The 25,630-nt window shown below is 36.8% G+C and overlaps 1 protein-coding gene across 1 annotated transcript; it reads right to left on the reverse strand.

Annotated features, from left to right (window-relative positions):
• Positions 1–361: 361 nt before the first annotated feature.
• On the reverse strand, positions 362–25,404 carry LOC311444788 (suppressor of tumorigenicity 14 protein-like). Its single transcript, XM_084536177.1, has 17 exons — positions 25,032–25,404; positions 24,542–24,710; positions 23,743–23,867; positions 22,732–22,799; positions 21,587–21,768; positions 21,452–21,490; positions 20,478–20,697; positions 19,449–19,588; positions 16,916–17,013; positions 16,096–16,208; positions 15,058–15,191; positions 12,044–12,148; positions 10,183–10,302; positions 9,374–9,557; positions 6,998–7,269; positions 5,273–5,409; positions 362–2,849 (listed from the first exon to the last, which is right to left on the reverse strand). Exons 1-17 carry the CDS (start codon positions 25,155–25,157, stop codon positions 2,691–2,693), a joined length of 2,391 nt encoding a protein of 796 aa, XP_084392303.1. The 5' UTR covers positions 25,158–25,404; the 3' UTR covers positions 362–2,690.
• Positions 25,405–25,630: the final 226 nt, after the last annotated feature.

Raw genomic sequence — 25,630 nt, forward strand, 5'->3', positions numbered from 1 at the left:
ATACTTGGTGCTTTTCTTGCCTGTGAAGCAACTGACCCTTCTGATTCATGGAGCTGCAGAACTCTTAAAAAGGAAAATTGAGAACTGATCTGAACTTTGTGGCCTAGGCTCTTATCTAAAACTGAACAGCAGGATAACTGCTTTCTTCTGTTGTGAAGACATCTTTGGTTTCAATATCAGGAAAAAAAAAAAAACATGACCTTAAGCATGTGCTTTAGTACAACAGGCAGGTCTGGCTCAGTTTTATAAGAAGTGTGAACTCCGAGGTACCATTGCAGTTCTGATCACATCACGGGGTTGAAGTTTCAGAGGCACTGAAAATGAAATGAAACATAGCCACTTACATTTTTATCATGTGTTTATTTGAAAGGAAGAAGTGAATGGCTGAGTAGTCTTTAAAGACACTAAAACCCCTATAGAATACCATTTGAGCATAGTTTAGGTAGGAAGCATTGCCAGGCACGTAGCAGGCGGGAATGCCCAACACTAGCGCAAGAAAGGAGATGGAAGCCTGTCAGACACCAGAAACCTACTATTTAAAAATTACAGTACTAACTCATTGCCATGTTTTCCCCAAAGTTCTAAAGCTAAACAAGAATCAAATACTTATGTGCAATAGAAAAAAGCATGCTGTGAACAGCAAGGACTGGTACTCAAGTTGCCTGCTTCATCTTTTTCTTTTTTTTACCTTAAAGATGAAAGCTAAACACTTTCAAGTAGTCAGCACAATTTTAAGACAGTCTAGAAAGTACAGGCAGACCTTTTATTCAACTGAATACCAGAATTCCTAAGTCTCATGAAGAGCTTTGAAAACTTTAAATCAGCTATACTTGGACTCATCAACAGACTATAATTTTCTAAGCTAGGTTTACTTCTAGGGATAAAGGATTGACCTTATGACAGGAGTGTAGCTGTAATTTCCTCCTCTGCTTTCTTTGAGACCAAAGATGCATCCAACCACCTAAGACCATTTTCCTTTTAAGTCTCTTTCAGTGCAGTGTGCCCATATGGGCACAAGCCTTTCTTCTGGCTAGAAAGAGAGACAAAACAGAGAACCTGACCTCGAAACTCTGATCACTGCAGACCAAGGACATCAAGGAAAGCAGTGTGAACCCACAAGAAGCATGCCAAAGTTGAGAGAGCACTCTGCAGCCAGACTATGTAAAACTATGTGTAAAGAGATTGTAAGAAAGCGCTAAATGCTGGGCGAGATGTCCAGGTACATCAGGAAAGTCTCAGAGCTGCAAAATTTTGCTTGTGTTTACAAAAAGACTGGTTTCAACATGAAGGCCTTCCTGACAGAGCAATAATCCTGATGCAGACTGCTTGCAGGTGCCCCAGGAGAAATGCCACTGTGCTGTGTTTCACCCAGTCCTGCATATGTGGTACCTTCTCTCCTCAGACAGCAGCAGCAATGTACCGCCTTATTTTAGCCAGGTGTATGTGCAGTTTATGGTACCAGAATCTCAGTGAAGCCACTGACATTAGCTTTCTATCACCCAGACACTATGCTCATGCTGGTTTGAAGACCAATATACCATAACACAATGCCACTACAATTGCTACGCACTACTTACAACATGAGAGACAGCTGAGTCTTCAGCTGTTTGGAGGGGGAGAAGAAAAAGAACAAAAAAAAAAGTCATCTTGAAGTCTGGATACATACAAACTCACGTTCTAGGGTACAGATCTGAGTTCTGTTGAGATCGGATTCCCACCTCCTTTTATAAAGGAAATCATTCTGGTTTTGGTGATTTCACCACAATCTAATATCAAAGAAGGCGATTAACTCAAACATACAATATTCTCTTGATCAGCTACATGCACAAATACATCTAATAAAGCCTATAAAAGTGATAAGAATGGACAGTATTCTAAATCCCTGGCATTTTGCTAAGGAACTGGTAGTTTGTGAGGTCTTGTAGAATTTTTTCTTGGGAACTTAATTGAAACATATTTCTCAATGCATTTTGACATGCAGTTTCCTATTGTTTCATTAGAATTCAGTATTCCTTTCCTCTTCTTTAAATGTTATGCCAATAAAATAAATTATGCTCTTACTGCCTTTTTTTTTTTATCTTAATGTTTGTGAGCTAAACTTTTGGTGGTTTTAGTAGAAGCACAGGAGACAGCCTAAAAGTTACAGTCCAGAAAACAACAGTAATGCAGCATAACTACAGAATGAATTAATCTCAGATTTGTCTACTATTCTTACTATACTAATTGTATTTTGAAGAAACATGAAATAATTATTCATGTTTAGAATCCTGTAACATCACTAAGTGAATGTTAGTATTCATGGCCACATCCCAAATATATCCACATAGGTCTATGCAGCGACATATACAGATAGGAGGAGAGATACATGTGCATCTCAGAGATGGAAGGAGGGGAGAAATTTTTTTTCTCCTCCAGTTTCTAACCCCCCCACCCATTTTTTATTTTTATTTTATTATATATTTTTTTTTAAGGCTTTGCTGCTGGGGATAAGGAAGATGAATCCATAAGGAATGTGCAGTTGCTCTGAATCCAAACAATTCCTGCTGGATGAATAACAAATGATAGTTACTGTGTTAAGAAAGTGCATTCTTTCACAATGAAACAGCCAACAGCATTTTCATGTCCATGACAGACTACTGTAGGAATCAGCTTTCATAATGGAGATCATCTGCATTTTCTCCTTTCGCACATCAGTTTGTATTCTGACGAATCCAGTCATAAAGTGCTGTCACCTTAGTGTATACACCAGGACGATTGCGCCGAGCACATCCTTCACCCCAGCTCACAATGCCGGCAAGGTACCATCTATTTCCCTTTCCTGTGCAGGCCAAGGGACCTCCAGAGTCTCCCTAAAATGAAGGGTGTTGAGCCATTAGCACCAAACACAGACCACTATAGCAAAAGTTAGTTACATAGGGACAGTAAATACCTGTCTCTCTTCTTTCTCAAATTACAGTTCAATATTGGCATCTACTATATACTCTATATATACTATATATAGACTATATATATATAGAGTATATATATATATATACTATATATATATAGAGTATATTATATAGAGCGCACCCAGATAAAATAGCAAATTTACTCATTTTGTTTTAAGTTACATAAGTAACACACCAATTAATACAACAGAAAGGCAAGAAGGTAAAAAATTGCTCATTGCTAATGTCCCATTACAGAATTCATAAAGCAAGTGATCACAAATTGAATGGGCAGAGATAAAGACAGGGATGAAAAAGGGGAATGCTGCTACCATTTGACCATAAACTGTTCAGACTGAAGGCAGAATTCTCTGTGAGGTTAAATGGGAGCAAAAAGATGCCATGGAAAGGCAAGTTTAGGTATTAGCAGCTTCAAATTCGAGACTGCAGCTACATTCATAGAAGAAGGAGAAGAAAAAAGACCTGAAGGGACATGCAAATAAGAACTGGCTTCTCAAAGGGAACATACAGGTCTGTACAGCAATGTAGAAAAGTAAAAAAAATCCTATTTAGATCAGTTCACAGGATCAAAGTGCATTTGGGCTCAAAAGTGATTTGTGCCCTATGTTTTAACTGTCCATGCCTTCAGTGAACAGATCAGTTCACTTTGAAAAGCTTATAAATGCAGCTCATCTCTGCAGATTCTCTTCATGCATACAAGGCAAACCCATACACAAGTCTGCGGTTTGTCTGGTGCCCCCAGTTGGAGCTAAAACATGGAAGAGGGCAGAAGAAAGCCATGTGTTCAGAAGAGTAACAACAGAAAGCCATCAGCAGTATCCAACATAACTGGTGTTTTTATCACCGAAACTGATAAAAAAAGCCAGAACAGTTATTCTCTCTCTCAGGCTGCTGTCATACTGGCATTTTTGATCATCCCAAGAGGCTGATCCTGAGGTGATTTGAGAAAGGAGGCTGGCCAACATTCTGTCCAATTACACAGATGGTTCCGAAAGACTGAGGGACTGTATGCAGTGGAAAGAGGAAGGATTCTGAAAAGAGGAACCATGAAAACCCAGCCTAGAGTGATAAGATGACTAAGTCTAAAAGAACACACACTATTTCTCACTGAAGTATCACATCATCTAAAGATGAAAGCTGTTTGGAAAATTCACATAAACTGGGAATGTACTGCACAAGTTATATGTCTATAAAGAAATAAGGATGCCTACAAGGCTTGATCTGTAGTAAAAGGGTTTCCTAAACTGCCAACATCATTATTCTCCAGCATTGCACAGGAAATATACTGGAGGCAGAAAGAAGAATATCAAACATGCTACCCAGACTAAGGAGTTAAAGGTCCAGAGGGCCAGCATACTTGTGCACAAACATGTTCTGATGAAAACTGGATTGACCAGTATGGCATATAGCAAAACTGGTTAAAATGACCATCTAAAAAAATGAACAGTACTTTTTAAGCAACATTTATTTTGGAGGAACAAGAAGTATTAGGTATATTGCAACATGTTTTAAGCAGAACAATTCCAAGGCCTAAGGTTATAAACAAACCACACATAAAACTAGCAAAAATAATACTCCATTGAATTAGAATTTACAGACTACAGGAGGATCCTACAAACAGCCCATTGTGTATAAAGAAGTTTGATCCATTAAGAGCTATGATCTTGCAAAAATTTTCCCATTACGGTAAAGCACTAAACTTTATATGTTACACAAAATTTCTACCAAATTACCAGTCTATAATCAGTAACATTTTTCTCCCTTTACATAGTATCTGGTAAAATGACCATGATTGTAATTTGGAATGATTGTAATTTGGAAAGGGGATATTCATCTTAGAACATTTAAATCATGACAAAGTGCATAACTAGTTTAACAACTGGGAAGAAAAAAGAAGGCAGAGCCAAGACAGTTCAAGTGTGTCCAAAGAGCAGTTTCTGAGTGCACGTGCAAATAAACTACGTCATGTAACTCATGATCATGATGTAATCAAAACTCATCATTATACACATGAATGAGCATATGAAACTAAGAGGCAGCATTGCAATTGCATTTACCAAATTTATCTTACCTATGTGTTTTGTATTTCTTGCAAAGAAATCTCTTTCTTAAGAGATTCAGATATTATCTGTACCAAATTTCCTTTCTAATTTTCTAGAGCCTTTAATTACTGTATTAAATTATCTGTACATCCAAGACATTTCACTCTACTAGTAAGGGGGAAAAAAAAAAAAAAAAGCAACAAAATGCTATCCCTAAATTCTGAACAGTTTTCCAATGAAAGCAAAACTTTCTTTGCAGTTGCTTGCCAAGCCCCATGTTACCTGGCATGCATCAATGCCACCATTAAGATTCCCAGCACACAGCATACGTGGCGTAATGAGATCATCATACAATTTGTTGCAAATGCTTTGATTAATTATTCTCACTCTAGCTTCCTGCAGTGTTCTGGCAAGATGACCTAGAAAAATAGAAATGTTGCAGAAGTTATGGCAGCTCTACCACAGAGATCACTTATCTAAACAAAGGAGAACTGATCTAAAATCAAAATCTACCCAACTGGACGCAGGAAACTAATTCCTCTCCCTTCAAATGTGGTCTGCACTCAGATTTTGAACACTGCTTTCTATGTAGACAACTCTAGACATAGACAACCCTATGTACCACCACTGTACCTTTTCCATTTCCTCAGCCTTTTTTATGAACTTTTTCTGCTGGAAAGTAATAAAAAAGAAAAAGCCATGTACATTATAATACAAGATTCCACACAATGTATCTTTTGAATGCCATCTCAAATTATGCTCAAAGCTTTGTTATTTGCATTATGGGTGTGCTCCAAACATGGTTTAAGTCCTAGTAAATGAAATTTACGTTTTCTATCTTTTCACTTCTAGGTAAGGAGCTGAGGAATGAAGCTGAGGGGTTGGGGTGAGGAAATCGAGCCTGTAAGCCACAATTTATACTAAAAGTTTGATTCTGTACTGTAGCATTGTCATAGGGTGTCATTGTTAACTACATATGCTCAGTCGTGTTTTGGCCCAACACTGAAAATAACCTATTTAATACCTGGATGATCAGAAGTACTGGGTTTTGGTTCGTTTGTTCATTTGTGAGTGGGATAGAAATCAAATAAGCAAATCAGAAAAATTTTGTTCCCCCCCTCCCCAATACTTTTAGGTTGAATTTAAATATTACCTGCATTATGTTGTTACAGTACAAGAAGGCATCATTTGAAAAAATCTTTGCACTTTATTAGGCTGTTATGTGGTTATCTTAGATTTATTTTTTTTTAATTCACATTATGAAAGTATTAGCAGCTTCCAGTATTACCATATAGATGGCTTCTAATCAAACATGGAGGATTAATGAAGGATTAGGTCTCCATGCAACACTAGGGACTATTGCAATGCTGAGGAGCTGTCTAGGAGGTGCTGCCCAGGTCTCAGAGCTGGCTCCAGTTTGATGCTGAGATAGGGCCAAGATCTTGCATGCTCCCCCACTACCCCCTCCAACTCTGCTTGCTTTTTTTCTGCCTCCCTGCTTCAGCATGCTGCTCTGAGCTGTGCAGGCAGAACTCTTCATGTGGCATATGTGAAATTACCTTTAGTTAAGACAAAAACAAACAAACAAACAAACTATTTTTGCAGTTATTTCTGTTCATGGCCCCATATTGTCAACCGCAGTCTTAGAAACAAGGTCTTGCTCCTCTGCAGTTTCAAGTTCCTGTTTTCCTGACCTGAAGGTTGCTTATAACCTATTCACCAGATAAATTGAACCATGAGAATGAAAGGGGGCTTGTGTTTGTTAATCTATGATCATGTGCTTTTCAACAATGTGTGACGCCATCTTTGACCGCCTCCTACAGAGTATGGGTTATTACCTAATATACAAATATTCAGAATTTACAGACTAGCTACAGGAACAATTTAAAGCTTTTTATTAACCTAAGTTAACCACAGGCATTTTTCTCTTAGGACAATAAATATTTCATTGTTAGAGTATAAAATTAAGCCAAGCTTGCAAGAAGTATATCCAGGAAATGAACATACTATTTTCTTTTATGGCTCCCCAGCCAGTTATATAGCAGACAGTTCCATAAAGAAATACTCTAGAGGTGCTTGGTAAACAAATAGGCTGTACCAGCTCGCTGAAGAATACAGGCATCTCCATCTCCAACAGGGCTATATCATAGTCTGAGATAGATTGGTCATACTGTGGGTGAACAATAATCCTTTTGATTGATCTCATAGCTACATGATTGCTTTTTTCATTAATAGTGTGTAAGCCCATATATGCTCTCCACCCTGAAGGAGCCGAGTATCTGTAAAGAGAGTGTTTTTAGAACAGCCCATTGCAAAGTAATGCAGCATCAGTTCACTCTGCTTTATATACAGTTTGGTATTTGTTGAGATTCATCAAAACAGTGACTGGAGTAGAATACCACTTAGGAGGATAGACATACATATAGTCTGTGTCTCCTGAAACATTAACTGACAGTATAAAATTCTATTTTGAAAATAACAACCTCCTGGAGCTATAAGATCAGTTCCATGCAATGCAGATTTTTCACCCATCTTTACCATAAGCAAAGTATTCCATATACTCTGCAATACTTACAAAGCTGGCTTTCATTCAGGGATAATGAAAACAGAGTGGTACATGTTATGTTGTTGTAAACCATGCAGTTTCACTCTGTAACACAACTGTATAGTTTTCTGTTGGCACAGAAACCAACCCCGTTGGAGTACAAAGGTCAAATCTTAGTCAGGTTAAAAAAAATACAGAGGTACAGATGCATGGGTAGATCACCTGTCTTGACCTTGGCCCACATGTGCTAGCCAAAGCAGAACCAGATCGAGCAATTAGCAATAAGTTTCTTGATACTCTGTCATTACTGCATTTAAACTTTCAACTAGAGTTGATGTATCACTTATTTCAAGTAAGAACCAGTAGTGGTCGTAAGTCAAACCTTGGTCTTAGTAGACCAAAGTAAACTGTTCTGACATACAAGCCTCAAACGCGCATGGCCATTTCACATTAGCAATGGTTCTTCAGGGTCTTGGTCATACTTGTGCTAAGTAACATGCCTGTTTCAATCATTAAATTACTTTGTGCAGATTGGATAATTAAACTTGAAAGTGGCTATTCAAACATAACTATATTCTATTTCAGCATGTCACTGCAGTCTTCAAATATTTATGGTCCAAAGCACAAGCATCAAAACCCTACTCAAAGTACAAATGGTCAGTTATTCTGAGAATTCTCTAACAGTCATGCTGACACTTTGCAACAGAGCAAAGCTGTTAGGCCTCAGATACCAGAGTTCAAGTTAAATCATGTTACACCAGGGCATACAGAACTGGAAAAAAATAGCTTTTTTGTCCTTGTACACATAGATGTTTCTGTCCTCTGGAGAAAAGAGAGACCATCTAGTCATTTAAGGATAACTGGGATGCATTTACAGCTCAGGAAAATTTTGTGTACAACCACCTTTATGCTGAATAAAAGCTAGACTATTTCATGGAAACACGCTCTGAATTGCTATGTCTCCAATGTATCAACAACCTTTATTCAGCGTAGTTCCTCTCCCATTAATGCACTAATGCACATTCCCCTACTGTATGCAACACTAGTGCTAGCAGATTAGTAACAAGTATTATCATGAGGGCATTTGTTTTATCTTGAATGTAAAGCACAGGCATATGACGCTTTCTTCATCAACTGAAAAACTTATGTGCAATCATATCACATGTACACATTGCAACAAAAGAACCGTGATGTGCTTGACAAGCAAAAATATGATCTCAATCTTGTTTGAGTATGTGTAAACATATTGTATAATTTAGAGTATAAGATTGTCTTAGACAAAGGCTACAAAATCTTTATGGTAAATGATGTCCAGCATACTGCCATGAATCCAATCTTAGTCTCAGCAATTGCCTTTTATGTCCAGAACACATTCAATCACTGAAATTGAAATGCATGATTTTCTATGCATTTTGAAACGTAAATGACTTAGAAGCCTTCTCAATTTACACTACCTCAACTGAACACTGGTGAGCTTTACTTGCTCCTTATCAAGAAATAGTTCTTTTCTTGTGAGAGAAAGGCCGTAGACTCAAAAGGGGAGGAAAAAACAAACAAAACTAAAGAAAAACCAACAACATTTACCCTAAATCAAAAACAAAAGTGTGTTTTGTCATGCAGGATTCACTGTCAATGGAAGCAAAATAACTGCTTCCAATATTTGAGACTTTCAAAGCCAGCATAATATGTCAAGGGTTCCTGTACCGATACGTCACAGAGTTATATGCTGACTCAATTTATATACACCTGGAATACCTACTGCAAACTTTTGAATGCAACATTTTGAGGTTATCAAACTTCTCATTGCAAAACTCTATGACAGCATAACCACTCCATACCTTACAGAATCAGAATCCAAGAAGCAATGGGCAGCAGACACAAGCCACCTCTTGGAAATAACAGATGCACCACAAACATGTCCATGTGCTCCCATTTGTAAACTTGCTTGCCAGGGCCACTTTCCAGGTTTTGCATCTTCACCTCCAACAATCCTATTTTTCTTAAGCAGGTGTCTTCCACAAGCTAACAGAAATAAGAGAATAAATTAGTAAAGGAAAATGCAAGATCATTTTACTTTGTCATGCTTAATACATAAGCACTTACCTACATACCACAAAGCCACTGAAAAAGAAAATAAATAAAAAACAACCAACCAATCAAAAACAAAAACATATTTTCTTAGTGTGCAATTGGAACAAAGGTAAGGGTACTTGCCCATTTTCACTCAATGGGTACATTAGGAATACACCAAACATTGCCTATCCACCCTTACAGATCCCTTAGGAGGTTAGTAACCCAGAAAGAAAATCCTAAACTGGGTTATTACCAAAACATTACTTGAATAGGATCTTCTATTCCTTCTCTCCTTACACAGATCCTTAACTATTTAATTCAGCTCAAATGAACACTAAGACCTACTAATTTAATAAATTGTAAATGTGTATTCACTTGCATTAAGTCATCACAGACGGATCAGTGAGTTTAAAACAGGAAGTACAAAATTCAAGACAGACATTTTCATACAGATGTTACCAGCATTTTTTTTTTAATTCAAGTCTGATGTTATCAACTTTTACTTGACCATAGCATCAATTCCTTACTTAGTTTCCCATGTCATTAACTAATCTTCAAACAAATGTTACCACACCACAGTTCATTTCATCAGATCCATCTGCACAGTCTCTTTTCCCATCACACTCAGGATTTGGTTTCAACAAGCATTTACCATTAAGGCATTTGTATGTATAAGGGAAGCAACTTTTGTAGGCTGAAATGAGAGAGAAGACAATGTCACATGTTTAAAGCCATGATTTCAAGTGATTATAAAAACATGCACATTCAACCTACTCATCTGTTGTGAAGGTTGTTCAAAGCCACACATTCCAACGTGCCTGAAGCCATAGTCTGTGCAGGTGTAAACTGGTCCCTGTATCAACTAGGACAGTGGGAATCTTCTACTCAGATTAACGACTGCACTAATTTAAATCTCCACCATCTGTGAGGAAAGACAGCAGAGCCTTCAACTGCCCTCACTCCCATTTTATTTAACTCTAAACTGAGTGAACTAGGCTCATCAGATCTGCTGTTTTATCTTCACCAACAGTACTGGCATTGCAAATTATACATCTATGTAGCAAATGTCATCTAGAAGTCAGCTCTGTTTTTAAGAGAAAGTTGAGCACATATCATAGAAGAGCTTTATATCTTCCTCCAAGAAAATTTAGGTTAAGAGTTATCATAGTTTACTATGCAGGAATCCTGACAGATCTCAGCAGTGGGCATCCATTGCTATCATTCTTATTATCAGTTGTTTATAGTGACCTCTACACAGTGGCAGGGATTTTTCCAGCAAACAAGGACATGCTGCTGGCTACTTCAAGGACCTTAGATTCAAAGCAAGGCAAATATTAGAGGCAAAATGCAGCAAGTCCTTAGGGAGGCATTAGTAGTACCAGCAATGTCATTAACAGTGGCATAAAGAACACGCACATGGCAAAAAAAGGGCAGAATTCCCCAAATTTATGTTTCTCTCCCTTACATTATCTGTTACTGATCCGGCACTAGTTGGGGGAAAAATTGCTATTTTAACAGGATGACTGTAACACTAAGATCACATCAGAAGAGAATTGAAGTTCTTTTGCAAATTAGATAGTATTGAGCAGGATTCTTAGATAACAATACTGTTATTACATTTAGTCATTGAGTTTGTAAGTCAGAGGACATCTCTAAGGATTCATTTATAACCCCAGTGGATCTGTGTGGTTACACCTTATGTTTCATTTGCACAGGGATCTGTATTTGAAGAAATATCAAAATAGAACAGGTTTTTACTTCAGTCATAAGTCCTTATCAGGAGGCTGAGAATATCATTTGTATTAAACAGTGACAACCACTTGTGACAGCAGCATGAATCATTCCTGCTGCAAAAACAGAGCAGGGAATACTTAGTAGTTAAACCACAGCAGAGAGTAGCTAAAGGTAAATTATTTCATTAAGTTAGAAAAATAGCTTCTCAATTTTGTGTATTTAATTCTATTATTGATAGGCATTTGGAGATGTTGTTTGCTTTCCTTGCACTTCTCCAAACTTTTCTTAACTATGGACAGAAAAATCTGAAGAATTCACGTAAACTTGTACTGTATACTTCTTCAGACAAGTAGAACCCACAAAAAGGAAGGGGGAGCCCTTTAAAAAAATGTATTTTCTGTTGTAGGAGGAAGAAGATGGTATAGGCTGGCCATCAAAATTAGCAATAGCTGCTTAAAGTCTTTTCCAGCAAGTTAATGGACATTTACTACAAAAGTACTTCTTAGAAGGAAAAAAAAAAAAAGCTTGGCTTTGTTTCTTACACACAGAGAATTCAACTCTATTTCTAATCAGCATGTCTACTGGAAGATTCACAGACTTAAAGATACAGTTTATCTGTGAAAAAAAAAAAAAGAAAATGAGCATATCCCTGCTTCTGCCTTGCACCATCTCTCAAACAATAACTAAAAATATATACTTACAGCAGTTCTCATCACTGTCCTCCCCACAGCTATCATCACCTTCACAGATCTTGTACTGATGCTTACAGTTCTCATCACCACAGTTCAACTGTTCTGGCTCACAACCTGAAGAAGAAAGGTCTGTAAATTCTTTCTATCTCTCATATCTGGCTAGTGCTACCTTCCCTGCTACAGGTCAGCTTGATGTTACTGTGCCATCTCTGTCAGACATAAATCTACCTTCTTGATAGCTTCAAGGGATGGGAAGATTCACTGCATTATTTAACTTGTGCTGTGCTCTGCTCTCTAACACTGGATTACCTTCTAGTAACTCTTTCTGGAACCTCTTCATTGCTTCCCATCTTCTTTGATGTGCAATTTGGATATAGTACTCTAGCTAAGGCCTTCCCACAGGCAGCTGGGAAGATCTCTTAAAACTTCTGTCTTACGTCCTAGTGTGATGCTTTTTGTTTTTTGTTTGTTTTAAAGAAAAAAAAGAAAAAAGAAAAACAGCTGTATGATTTTGAGTCTCAAGACAGATTTTGAGCCACCTAAGTATTTAATTACCTATTTTCAAACGTATACTTTTTTGAATTTAATATAATTTTCTCTACATATTCTCCAGTTCATCAGATACATTTAAAAATCTGTCCCTCTTCCCACTGTGTGGCATTTTTTTTTATTTTGTAATCATCTGCCCATCATATAGATCACTATCAGAGATTATGAGCTGTCCAGTAACAGATACTGTCAAAATAACAATATAAGAAAATATCCATTTTGGCAATGAACCACTGGCAATCACACTCTGAAAACAGTTTTCTGTAGTTTGCTTTCACCTTGGTTCCCCTAAGTTTCTGACATAATACATTGTTAAAGTACAACTTCTTCTATATTTCTCATGGCATAGATCAAAAACAAAATCAAAAACTCCATCATGATTGCTCTTAACAATTTGATACATTTTTTCAATACTTACAAGTAGTTTATTTCAACTACTTGTTGCTTTGTTTCCTTTTTTTTTTTTTTTTTTTTTTTAAAGCTTAACTTGTGAAGACTGTTATAAAATCCACATTTTTTCCTGTTCTCCCACTCTTTATAGGGATGCATGACATGGCCTCTCCTCCAGACCTTTCAATTTTCACCCGTATCCTTCATGTCACCTTAAAGATAGCCGCCAGTATTTTATAGACTTCAGTCTTTCCAAATATCCTACAACAAACTGATTACAGGACACAAACGAGAAATAATTGCCCTGCCAATAATTAATCACTACCATCTGAACAGCCTTTCCAACCATCAGACTGATTGCCTGAAGAAGTGCACATTCCATCTGTACATCTAAATTGTCAAAGACAAGCTAAAAAACAAGAAATTAATGGCACTAACATGTTGTCACAGACTAAATTCATTAAGGCAGGACTGTGTCATGAAGAAATGTTAAAATGGCTATTAAATAACAAGGCTAATTCATTTACAAACTCAACTGAAAGTTAAAAAACTAAGTGCTATGTCACTTGGCATAATCTGTCAAAGATTTTTATTAAGCTGTCTGAATTAAATGGATCAATATTTATTAAATGGATGTAGAAAATTAAATTCACATTTACTTCCATAAATTAAGATCAACTTTGAGGGTTGAAAGTGATGCAGCAGAGGTACATATTACAGTTGATAGCAAGCATCTGTGTTTTTTCACTTTTTTTTTTTTTTTTTTTTTAAGATAATACATTTGACACACAAGGATATAACGAAAAAAGACACAAGTAGGCTTAGCATCACAAGTTTCCTAATGTAAAAATGTTTTACCAATTCATCTCTGTCCCGCTACACTCCGAATTTTTTGATGTAAATGTTTTATGAAACACTTTTCAGGCCTAGAAATTTCATTATGAAACAGCCTTTCAACTAGAAATTCTTTCACTTTCACTTAAACTAACTATTAATATCTAGGCAAAGGTGTTTCTCAGCAATATATCAGAAATGTTTGTTCTCTTCCACTTCTTCAGACTTATCACACACACACACACACACACACAAAAAAAAAAAAGTCTTAGGATTTGGCTTCTACACGCAGATACACAAATATCGGTAGAAGAATAAGCATACAAAAAGTTCCTGCTTCTCTCCAGGTCAAGGAGACTTAAATGTTTTCCCCTCTAGCACTGAACGCAAATTAACAGCTAAATCAGTTTGAAGGACAAAATACATTTGTCCCACATTTATCTATTTATCTAATCAATTCCAACCTGAAGTCATTTAATCCTGTTCACTGCCTAGCACATGATGCTGGCAGGAGGAAAATGCACACTATTGAGCCAGCACTAGCTCAAAGCAGGAGTCACTCTGCCCTTATTTCTGATGAGATGCAAGAAAAAAAATGTATTTCAGACATAAATACTTCTAAGACAACAACAAACAGAAGTGCACTTGGTAAAAGCAACCCGAGGATCCAAGGTTTCACAATCAGATCTTTTGAAGTCACAGTGAATTTAGCTCCCTAGAGGTTAACTGGGAAAAGGAAGTTGGTCTGTTTAGATACAAAGAGAAAGCATGTATCTAGAAATTATTAAAAAATAAGCATTTACAAAGAATATACTGCATATATGTCTTGTCTAATTAAAAACACAAGTAAATGTTTCCATCTTCTTAAAATCCCTGTTTCACCCTCTGGATGTCTCAAAAAAGAAAAAAAACACTCACGTTGGCAAAATAGTTGTGCTTAGAGTCTCTCTGCCATACTATTTGCAGCTTGGCTATTTTAAGGTGTTGATAAAATACCAAATAACTAGTTCTACAGAAAGTAAAAAAAATTGTATTTCCACTTTCCATTTTACAGAAATTTTGTGAATAGTTAGAAACTAAAAGCATAATGTACCCAACTTTCTACATCTAGTTGTTCAATAAAATGCACAATAACACTTCAAGCATTCCTCTTGGAAAATAAATTAAGGAAAAAAAGGCACATGGAGTTCTTGTGTGTTGTTTGTCTGTCAAAGCTCCTTAAGAATCCAAGTGCATGCTTATTCACTTACGGTCTGTGTGACTGAAGGCTTTGTATTCAATATAAAACCCTTTATGGGTGACCAGCTCATCAGAATGGAAGTTGATTGCAACAGAATAGCCATATTCTTTGTTTCTGATGTCTTCTGAATTATCTTTACAGTATCTGACAGGCAAAAGAGAGAACAATGAATTTCTAAGCAAAATGACCATTACCACCCAGTTACTTCTACTGCTGAAGGGTACAAATGCCAAAAAAGTAGTAAAGATAAGTTTTTGTTGTCATTGTTTTTTTGTTTGTTTGTTGGTTTGTTTTTGGGGGTGGTGGTTTAAGTGTTAAAAACTTTTCAATGCAACAGAAATATTATAAAGCCTATTTGCAAATGCTGTCCACTCCATTCCAACCCACCATACCCACAGCTTTCCTGGGACAGCAAGATAATCAGCATCAGAATCTACCTTATAAATACCAACCATTTCTTAGCATGCTTGCCTTCAGTTTTCCCATTTAGGTTAGCAAATTCCAGAGGTTACAAATCCAGCAATGATATCATACAACCAAACCCAAAAGCTGTTGCTATTTCAGTACATTCCTTCCAAGAGACAAATCACTCCGAATATTCCTCCTTCTCCCTCCTCAACACCCCCAATCCCCCTCCTAATTTGCTTTATTTACTGAAAACAGTTACAATCTGTAAAGAGTAACTTGCAAAGAAAATGAAATTTCAGATAACAAAAGCTCTTCACCCACATCAGTATCATATCCAGGAATTCACAGTTTCACTGCAGCTGTATAAAATCCCACAGTTTTCTATGTGGTTGCTCTCAAGCAGCACAGCAAAGTAAATATTTACCATTGCAGGAAAAGCAGGATGCTTAAATTAACTTAAAGACAAATGCTTAGTACTAAGGCAGGTTTAAGAATATTATTCTACTGTAATTCAATGAAAGTATGCCTTTATTTCTTGAAATGTATCGTTCTACACTGATGTTTTTTCCTTAAGGTGTTTCATGTTGCATAGAACATTAAAGAACACATTAATATGTCAGAAAATAGTGTATTTACTCACCTAACTCCTTCAATTTCTAACCAGTCTTTGTCACATTTACTGGACCCTGGCGACTTCTCTTGAATTTGTATTACAAGGATTTTTAAGGAGAGCTTGTAGGCTGGCAATGGTGCCTAAAAATCAAAGGACATGTATCCCAACATACACAACCACAAACCATAAAAGGCCTAAGCTTCTGAGATAGTAAATCTTGTTTACTTATTATCAAATAGAAAATATTGCCTTTTTTTCTTCTTTATGATGCACTTCAGCACCTTTGAGGAACCAAAAACTTTCTAATTTAAACATATATATAGAAAGATTTTTAGGCCAACCTTTAGCCAGAACGTGCCAGATAAAACCTTCCTGCAGCCAAAATGAAGTACTATATCTTGAGGTTCACGCTATGTTTGCATTATCATGTGGTCCCAGTAGGTCAAATAAAATAATTAAGAAGGTCCTGATTCTACACAATTCAGGGAAATAGTGTATTGTGTATTATAAGGTCATGTAAATCATGTCTCATAATTTCTTTTCCTAATATAGAAGCAAAGCACAGACTATTAGCCATTTACTCTGGCTGTTAGGAATTGTCATCCTATCCACCATTTTGCATCTGTCACTAGTAACACAACCTTTTGGAAGCTGGAAATTTCTCTCTCCCATAGATGGCACATGTACATTAAGAAAGAAAAAACAGGGTGTACTAGAATAAGTCAGGTGCAGTGGTCTTAGCATGCTCTCCCTTCATTTTACCCACGTCAAAGAACATTTCAGCCAGTTTTATGTCTATATCACATGAGGTAAGTCACCACAACTCAGAAAATCTCCCAGCACTTACTCGTATGATCCAGCTGCAGTCAATATTTGGAGGGTAGTAACTCGGGAAATAAGGAGAGCTCAAAGTTCCATTCCAGGATATATAATGACCACCACACACTGGGAGAGAAATACATCAACAACAAACACAGTTAGCTCAAATGGGCTAAACTTGTGAGCCAACTTCACTTGCTAGGATCCTTCTCTATGCAGAGTTGGAATAATGACTTGTAACATGATTAAACTCAGTTCTTGCCTCTATTAACTGAGAATCATGTAATTAAGCTCAGTTCTTGCCTCTATTAACTGAGAATCATGTAATTTCCAGCTTCCTCATCTGACTTTTTTTTTTTTTTAATCAAATTTCAATTGAGAACACGTACAGAACACCTCTGACTGGAGTTTTAAGAAAATATTCTTTGACATGAAATGGAAGAATGAATCAAATGCGTACACAATAGAACATCCCTCCCCCTGCTTCTAGTTTCCTTCTGACCTTTCCGTGGACATTTTTAGAAATTAAAAAGCATTCAATGAGTGAAAACTCTGATTATCTTCATGTAAACCAGGAAGTTTGAATGTGTCATTTCTCTGTCTGAAAATGCATACCACTTCTGAGCAATATCTCTGAGGTTTCAGTTTCTACCAAAAATTCTCCTAGATATCCATTCCCTACTGTTTTTGCTTTTCCTTTAGCTAACAAAGGAATGCAAACATGTATGTTAGTGAAACTGAAGAAATTTTTTAAAGTACCATAATTTTGATGCACAGACTGGGTGTTACATAATTCTGAGCACACATCTTCAGAACAAAGTATTTCTAATTTTCAATGCCCATAGGAAGAGTGTTTGATTAAACAACACCCACAGAAGCATAAGTTCAAATGGATAACCTCCTCAGAAGCTTACAGATATGGTATCCTCTATGATTTGTTCCACATTAAAAAAAAATAAATAAACGACTTCTTAAATGTCAAAAACTTTCATTTGGACTGTACCAAATAACCATGGGTTAACTTTCTCTTGTGAATCTTTTTTATCTCCCATAAAGCATTAGGGCTTATGCAAAATATTTTACTAATCACCCAAAACATCTGAAAAATTCATAGTACTCCATAGGTTTGGAATGTATTTCTTGGGACTTGGATCCACTTTTATTATACAGTCAACTACATTGAAAAGTGCTTTCAGAAAAGGATCAAAGATTAATATTAGAAGTCTTTGCTCTCATTTTCAATTTTTCATCAACACACTTCCCTTGAGCTGGGGAGCAGTTAGCAAAACTGGTAGTAGTGCTACTCTGCCACTGGGGCGTTTGTCTAGACAAAGTGCCTGTAGTGTTATCTGGTTGCCTACTCTGATTCTGTTACTCATGGACAACAGCATTATCTATGTAGTGTGAGTAATCTCTGGGAAAGATGACTTGGGTAGCAATCAGGAAGAAGAAAAATCTTCGATACCAAAGAATATGCATACTAAGTCAGTTTGCAGATGATACTAAATTAGGAAGAGTTGTCAACTCCCTCAAGGGTAGAGAGGCCTTGCAGAGAGGTCTTGACAGATTAGAGGGACAGGCAATCATCAACTGTATGAAGTTTAACGAGCAAGTGCTGGATTCTGCCCCTGGGATAAGGCAACCTTGGATACACATACAGACTGGGGGACTAGAGGCTGGAGAGCAGTCCAGTGCAAAGAGATCTGGGCACTCTGGTTGTCAGCAAGTTGAATGTAAGTTAACAGTATGCCTTGGCAGCCAAAAGGGCCAACCATATCCTGGGGTTCACCAGGCACAGCATCGCTAGCTGATCAAGAAAAGTGATTAAGTGATTGCCCAACTCTGCTCTTTACTGGTTTGGGTACTCATCTCAAGTACCATGTGCAGTATGGGGCACGACAGTATAAGAAGCACAGAAAACTATGAGACAGTGTCCAAAGGAGGGCTACAAAGATGGTCAAAGATTAGAGGACAAGATGTATGAGGAGCAGCTGAGGTCACTGGGTTTGTTCAGCCCAGAGCAGAGCAGGCTGAAGGGAGGCCTCATGGCAGTCTGCAGCTCCCTCACGAGGGGAGCGGAGGGGCAGGCGCTGAGCTCTGCTCTCTGGGGACAGCGACAGGACCCGAGGGAAGGGTCAGTCTGGGAGTCAGAAAAAGGTTCTGCACCCAGAGGGTGGTCAGGCACTGGGACAGAATCCCCAGGGCTGTGGTCAGGGCACCGAGCCTGCCGGAGCTCAACAAGTGTTTGCACAATGCTCTCAGATAAAGGGTCTGATTTTTGGGTGGTCCAGTGTGGCCTGGGGCTTGATGATCCATGTGGGTCCCTTCCAGCTTCGGATATTCAGTGATTCTATGATATTCTCTATTCCTTGTTCAGTTCTCAGACATTTATTTTAAGTGGGTCAGAATCACAATTGCCTGATTTATACACCAACACTCACTCCCCCAGATATAAGACACATTCGGGCAATATCAGCTTTTTTTTTTTTTTTTTTTTTTTTTTGAGGTAACGAGGAATAAATCTGCTTACGTAAGACATTTGTTTATATTTAGTCACTTACTGACTTTAGGGATTGCCTGAAAGTGAGCTTTTAGTATGTTCCTTTCTTCTCTTTTGTCCAGTGAGAAGGTAAGCAACATTACATTTCTTGATGAAGTTAAATGTATAACAGGAGGCGACCAGGCCCCAGATCCACACCACCTGGATTACAAAGATTGCATTTAAAAAAAAAAAGAAAAAAAAAAAAGAAATGAAATGAAAGAAAGAAAACAAACAAAAAAACAACTCACATTCCTGTCATCTTTGCTGAGAAGCTGGGCAAAAACAACACTGATTTGGTCATCTGTGTTTCAGAAGTGTTCCCCTGTCTACCACTTTGCTTTCATTCTTCCACTTCATTGATACTACATGAAATGCTAGAGTTTCATCACATAAAGGCTGAGTCACTCAGGCTAAGCATCACAGATATTCTTGCCTAACAGGGACCCTATGTTTTTCAGACCTAAAGAAGAATCAGAAAATCAGTGCTGGATTAGGTTACTTCAGTAGCAGCAATAGTACTGAGAAGTGGGTAGTGCTGAAAAGGCCACAAGTGCTCAGGGTAGAAGTGTTGTGCAGCACCTATGCAACAGATAACAAGCTCCAAAACTTTTCAACCTATTCACATTTAGTCCCAAGAGCTGTTTCAAGATCATCTGATATCATTTATGCAAGTGGACTACAAAGGGACTTTGGGGAGGAAGTCCTCTCTAGATAAAAGCCTGTTTTCAACAGAGGTTTGCCTGTGACTGGACATATTTTCTAAGTAACAGAAGACAGTACTATAAAAAATTAAAGCCTTTATCTCTGTATCAATAATTGTATGAAATCAAACACTGAAAAAATAGAATGCAAAAAAAAAAATGGAGTTATAAATCAGTGGGGGTGGATAATATGGAAGATCTTTTCATTACCTTATTCAAGATTTTTAATTAAGATCTAATTGGAGGGTTTTACATTTTGGCAGCCTGTTTAATATCAATTTAAAACTCTGCAGTTTCAGAGATTTTCTGTACAACTCAAAAAACATCTTTGTCCTGTACTACCATACCTTGCAATGATCTTGTTCTGCAGAGGAAGAAGGAAATCATATGCAGATAAGTGGTGTGATGCACAGTTCTCTGGAGCGACACCATGCAAAGTGGTAACTACCAGTCTCACCACATAGTTAGAAGGAACACGCAACCTCCATTGATAAAAAGACTTCTTGGGATTCATCAGAGTTAGAGTTCTGTTGTTACCTGGCTTGGCATACAGGTCAAAGGATACCACTACACAAAAGAATCTAGATTAGTGTCTGAAAAACTGTTAAGTTGAAAGATAAGTTATTGGCAAAAGTTTCAGAAGAGGTGGCAACAATCACCTACCTGCACTTCTTGACTATTCTAATCTCTTCGTCACTTACTTCCACAAATCTACCCCTTTCCCTTCCAGGCTGCTTCCCTGCTCCCAGCAAGGAAGCACAATGCTTCACAACCACCACTGGTTCATCACACATGCAACAAGGAGAAGGGGACCTGGCTGCAACTGCTATTATCTCTGATGGAAATCTACTGCTTCCTTTGACATTTCTTTGTCCATCTTCATGCAATGCAAACACTAAGTATAGGAAGCTAATCTTGAGGCTTGTTTGGTATAGAAAATTCAGGCAAAGCTAACTAAAGTTCTCCAGTATTTGACTGAACACTAAATATGAATAAAAAAAATTATCTAGTCATAAGGTAAATAAATTTTGTATAATTTTATGCAGTAGCTTTTTTGAAGATGCCAAGGAGCCACAGCTCACTGCAATTCAGTGAGGACTACTCAACGTCAACCACTCTAGTTAGCACATCAGATTAAAAGCTGTGAGACATTTTCAAACCAGCCCTTATTTAGTGCAAAAATAGGCCAGGGAGATCCTTACTCTGGTTTGTTTCATAGGCCCTACACCCATATAAGAATAATTGGGAAAATGTCTTTTTCCTTTTACTGGATATATGTTTTCCCCCAAAGCAATTCTGCTTTGAACTGAAAAATAATTACCTGATTTTAGCATCACATCATATTCTGTGGAATCTGAAACTGAAATTTAACAACTGTCAGCTACACAAGCCAAAGACACAAACTGAAGAAAGCAAAATAGGCAGAATAGATATTAAATGACAAGTACATTGTTACCAAAAAGCTCCATTGTAACAAGATCAAAATCTTTCTCCCCAGAAGTACTGAACATGTGAGGGATTTGTTTATTACTGATTTCTTTTTGTTCCAATGGGATTAACTTTTTAAGAGAATCAACAATATCTTGTGGTGCCCAGAATGTATTCCAGTAGTAAGCTCGAAGTCCATACTCTCCTTCACTGTGTGTGGGGAAAAAAAAATAAATAATCATAAATACACTGTAATTAGTATTTTGGACATGCTTTCCACTAGTCTGCATTTTTGGCTTGCATAGTTTTATAGTCAGTTGTAACTGCCAAGGGCTGCAGCTTCACATGGTGGCAAAAAGCTCTCTCATTCAACATTTTTTAATTTTTTTTAAATACATTAGAAATTCTTGGAAAATATACTGCTTAAACAGTAACACAGAGACTGACAACTACACCTAACAGAAAATCCTTGAAATAATTATATGGAATTGGATGTTTTCATCCCTGCTGTATAATTAAAAGGTCATATTGTTCTAGATGCATTTTACTTGATATATTTTAACTGAGGCTACACACTATACAACAATATAATTTTATGCCCATACTTTGATACAACACTGCACACAATTCATGTTAAAATAAATTATCTGCATAAGTACAAATGCAAAGTAATGTTCCAGTGATTCCAAGAGACTGTTCATCACAAACCTCCTTCCAAAATGGCTTACGGACTGACCTTTCAGAAGTTTTTAGTGATTTTTTCAGAGACTTGGGACAGCAATACATCTGCTCAATGTATTTGCATTTCTCAGCAGGAGCTTAAATAGAGTGCCCTGCCCATAATTGCACATTTAAATTTTGTTTGGAGGGGTTAAAAAGGAACTTCATTTAAATAGACAAAACCAAAATAAGTAGCAGAGGAAAAAAAAAAAAATACAACATGCCGAACTATGATTTCGAAAAACAGTAGGTTAATTGTTTATGGGTGGCTCCATTTCACTCACCATTTCTACAGAGATCATGAATCACACTGTTAGCTTAGTTCACATCTTTATTATGTGTCTTTCATTCCCTGATATAAAGATCTGCATATTATCCCAAAATAACTCATTTAAAATCAACCAAAAAGACTAGAGTAACATAATTAAGTATCTCATATGTAAACCTACCTACCTGAATGTAGCCACTACAGATTTCAAGTAGTACTTTCCCAAGGTGGAATACTCATAGGATTCTGCAAACTGACAATTCAAAATATATATATTAAAAAAAATGTGAAGTGTTGTTTTACTGTTAATATAATCTGTTATGTTAAAAAGTATTTATTTTATTTCTTCCCTTAACAAACACCCTACATATGACAGACACCATTAGTAATTTTCACAAAATGTGTCAAATAATGATCATAAATGTGCATTCATTTTCCATTAAAAAATAAGCCATCGCATTTACAAGAACATTGAGAAAACCCTTGGTAATTACCCATGGAAAAGAAGCATTTATAAATACAGCTTTTTTTTTTTTTTTTTTTTTTTTTTTTTTTTTTTTTTTTTTAAGAGTTTACATAGTTATCTAAAATTTGTGGCAAATTTCTGTCATGCAATCTGGACATGAAAACTTGTATTGGCTATGCACAAAGCAGCTCTGAGACACTCAATTAGCCCTTTTGGAAAATACAGGCTAACAGAGAACTGCTTTGTGTTTAAGCCTTCTGTTTGCAAGTACCATAGAAACAGTATTGATCTAAAAAATACAAACCTGCATGAGAACTTTTAGAAAGCAAGCATTGTTGTGGGAATAAAGGAAAACAAAATAAAAGGTCATGAATCAAATTCAAGCTATAATAAATAAATAACAGATCAAAGAGAAAGTAAGTAGCAAGGAAAAGCGTTCAACTATACCAAAACAAAACAGACTCCTAGGCTTGTTTAAGAATAATTCATCCATAACCTTAAACCTCTCAGACACTTTTTTTTTTTTTTTTTTTTTTTTTACCACAAGGGACAGATATATCTGTCTATCTGCATTCCTAACATGGTACGCCTCCAAGCCACTTGTTTATTTTAAATTTATATACTTTGAAAGGAAAAAAAATGTGTCTCAAACTGGAATCTTCTCCTCAATCTCAATTTGATTCTGTAACAAATATTTTTAAATAATTACTATACTTATATAGGAACTTACGTAATTTTGGATTGCTTCTGCTTGCAGGAGGAATTTCTGTGATTTTGGATCACTGAGATCATTTGTGTAAGTCAGATTAGGAATTTCTACACTTCCACCAATATATATAAAAGAGAAAGCTGGAGCTGAGAAAAAAGCATCAAAAATTACCACATCTAATAACGTTATGGAAAAGACTCCAGAACAAGAAGCTTGCAGAAAAATGTATTTGTCCTAGCATCAACAGGCATTAGTTCTTAAGAGAAACAAATACTAACAACAAGAGTGCTGAGACAGTTCCACCGGTAGAATAACAGAGAGAAGAAGAATGAGGTATAGGTTCAGATAAAAGCATCTCCTGCAAAGCTTTCAGATAAGCATTTACTAATAAAACTCTAATTGTTAAACTTCCATATTTTACAGTGCAATCCTCCTGGAGAGAGATGATTTTAATGTCTATAAGTTGAGATTTGTGAAGAACCGTATAAAAATCAGTTATCCATTCTGTTTTGAAAAAGTGAAGTTAGACGGTTAATTCCTATAGGTTCTTAGAAGAAATGATAGCAATTATCATGATGGTATTCAGAAACAGAGACAAACAATTAGGAATAAAACATATACCATCATTAATCTTGTGCAACTATCAACCACTAATTATTGTGCATTTTGTTCCCTTTGTGAAGATGTTAAGGAGAAAGGAAAGTCAGTAATTACACGCACATTACATGTCTAGCTATTTAGAGCAGAGCTTTTTACACTAACTATTCACACAGTGCAAAACACCCATCCCATTCACACTATGCTAGGCAGTAACACTTACAGAATGAGTAGTGCAGGACTAGCACAATTACTGTAACCATTAAAGAAACCAAAGGCAGTATTCCCAGAAACCATCTTCTCCAGAAACACAGCCTCTTCCATTTGAAAAAATGGTATTTCTGACACAAGCCCTCTTGGTAGGACAGGTAGTAGGGAATATATGGATTTTCCTAAAGATAGACACACATCAGTTAGAAGAGCTCTACAAGAAGAGCCACTGTATCTCTCCTTTTTTTTTTTTTTTTTTTTTTTTTTTGGTGTATTTGCTCTTTTAGTTTTTAAGAGAGATTTAAATTAAGATCATGCCTTTCACATTATCAGTTATGTCACACATGAAACCCACATATTTCTGGGTCACCTTGCAATTGTCATTTCAAATTATAAATGGGGAGGGAAATGACTATCACTTCAGTTATGAGCAATTACATATATGAAGAACATAGAACTAACAGAACATGTTTCTGTTTTAAAGCATAGCTGATAACTCTTACCTGCCCAGCAGTCTGCTCAGAGTGGTATGGAGTTGGTATGCTGTACACAGAAACCCGCCCAGAGCTGATAGCCCGTATCATGATGCCTTGACAAACACCTTTCAACAAACCTAATAACAAAATCATAGATGAACCTCATTTATTAAATATAACCCAAAACTTAAATGTAACCCAGAAGAGCATACTGCTCTCCCCTCAACACAGACCAGGCTTCTCTCATTTCACCTTTGCCATCCTGCTCAAAGCTGGAGCCAGGCAATCTGCAATCAAAGAAGGTGGGGAGGAAAAGTCACAATCACTGTAACTCTTTGTTTTCCTAACTGGCTAGGGTATGACACGGATCCCATAATTTGGGAACAAACTGGTTGCACCCTTCTTTTAGATACGCAATGGAGTAAGGTAATTTATGTCACAATGCAAAAGACATACAAGCAATTTACATGTAAAAAATCACAGATCAAAGCAAATGATGTGATTTCTAGACAACATACGATATAATCTACAGGAAGATTTATAAGAAAAAAAAAAACACACAATTTTAAAGACCACATGAATTTTTCAGTTGCAAATGTGATAGCCTCAAGCCTGTACCACAGAAC

This window comes from Aythya ferina (assembly GCF_964211825.1).
Source record: "Aythya ferina genome assembly, chromosome: 1".
NCBI classification, from domain to species: domain Eukaryota; kingdom Metazoa; phylum Chordata; class Aves; order Anseriformes; family Anatidae; genus Aythya; species Aythya ferina.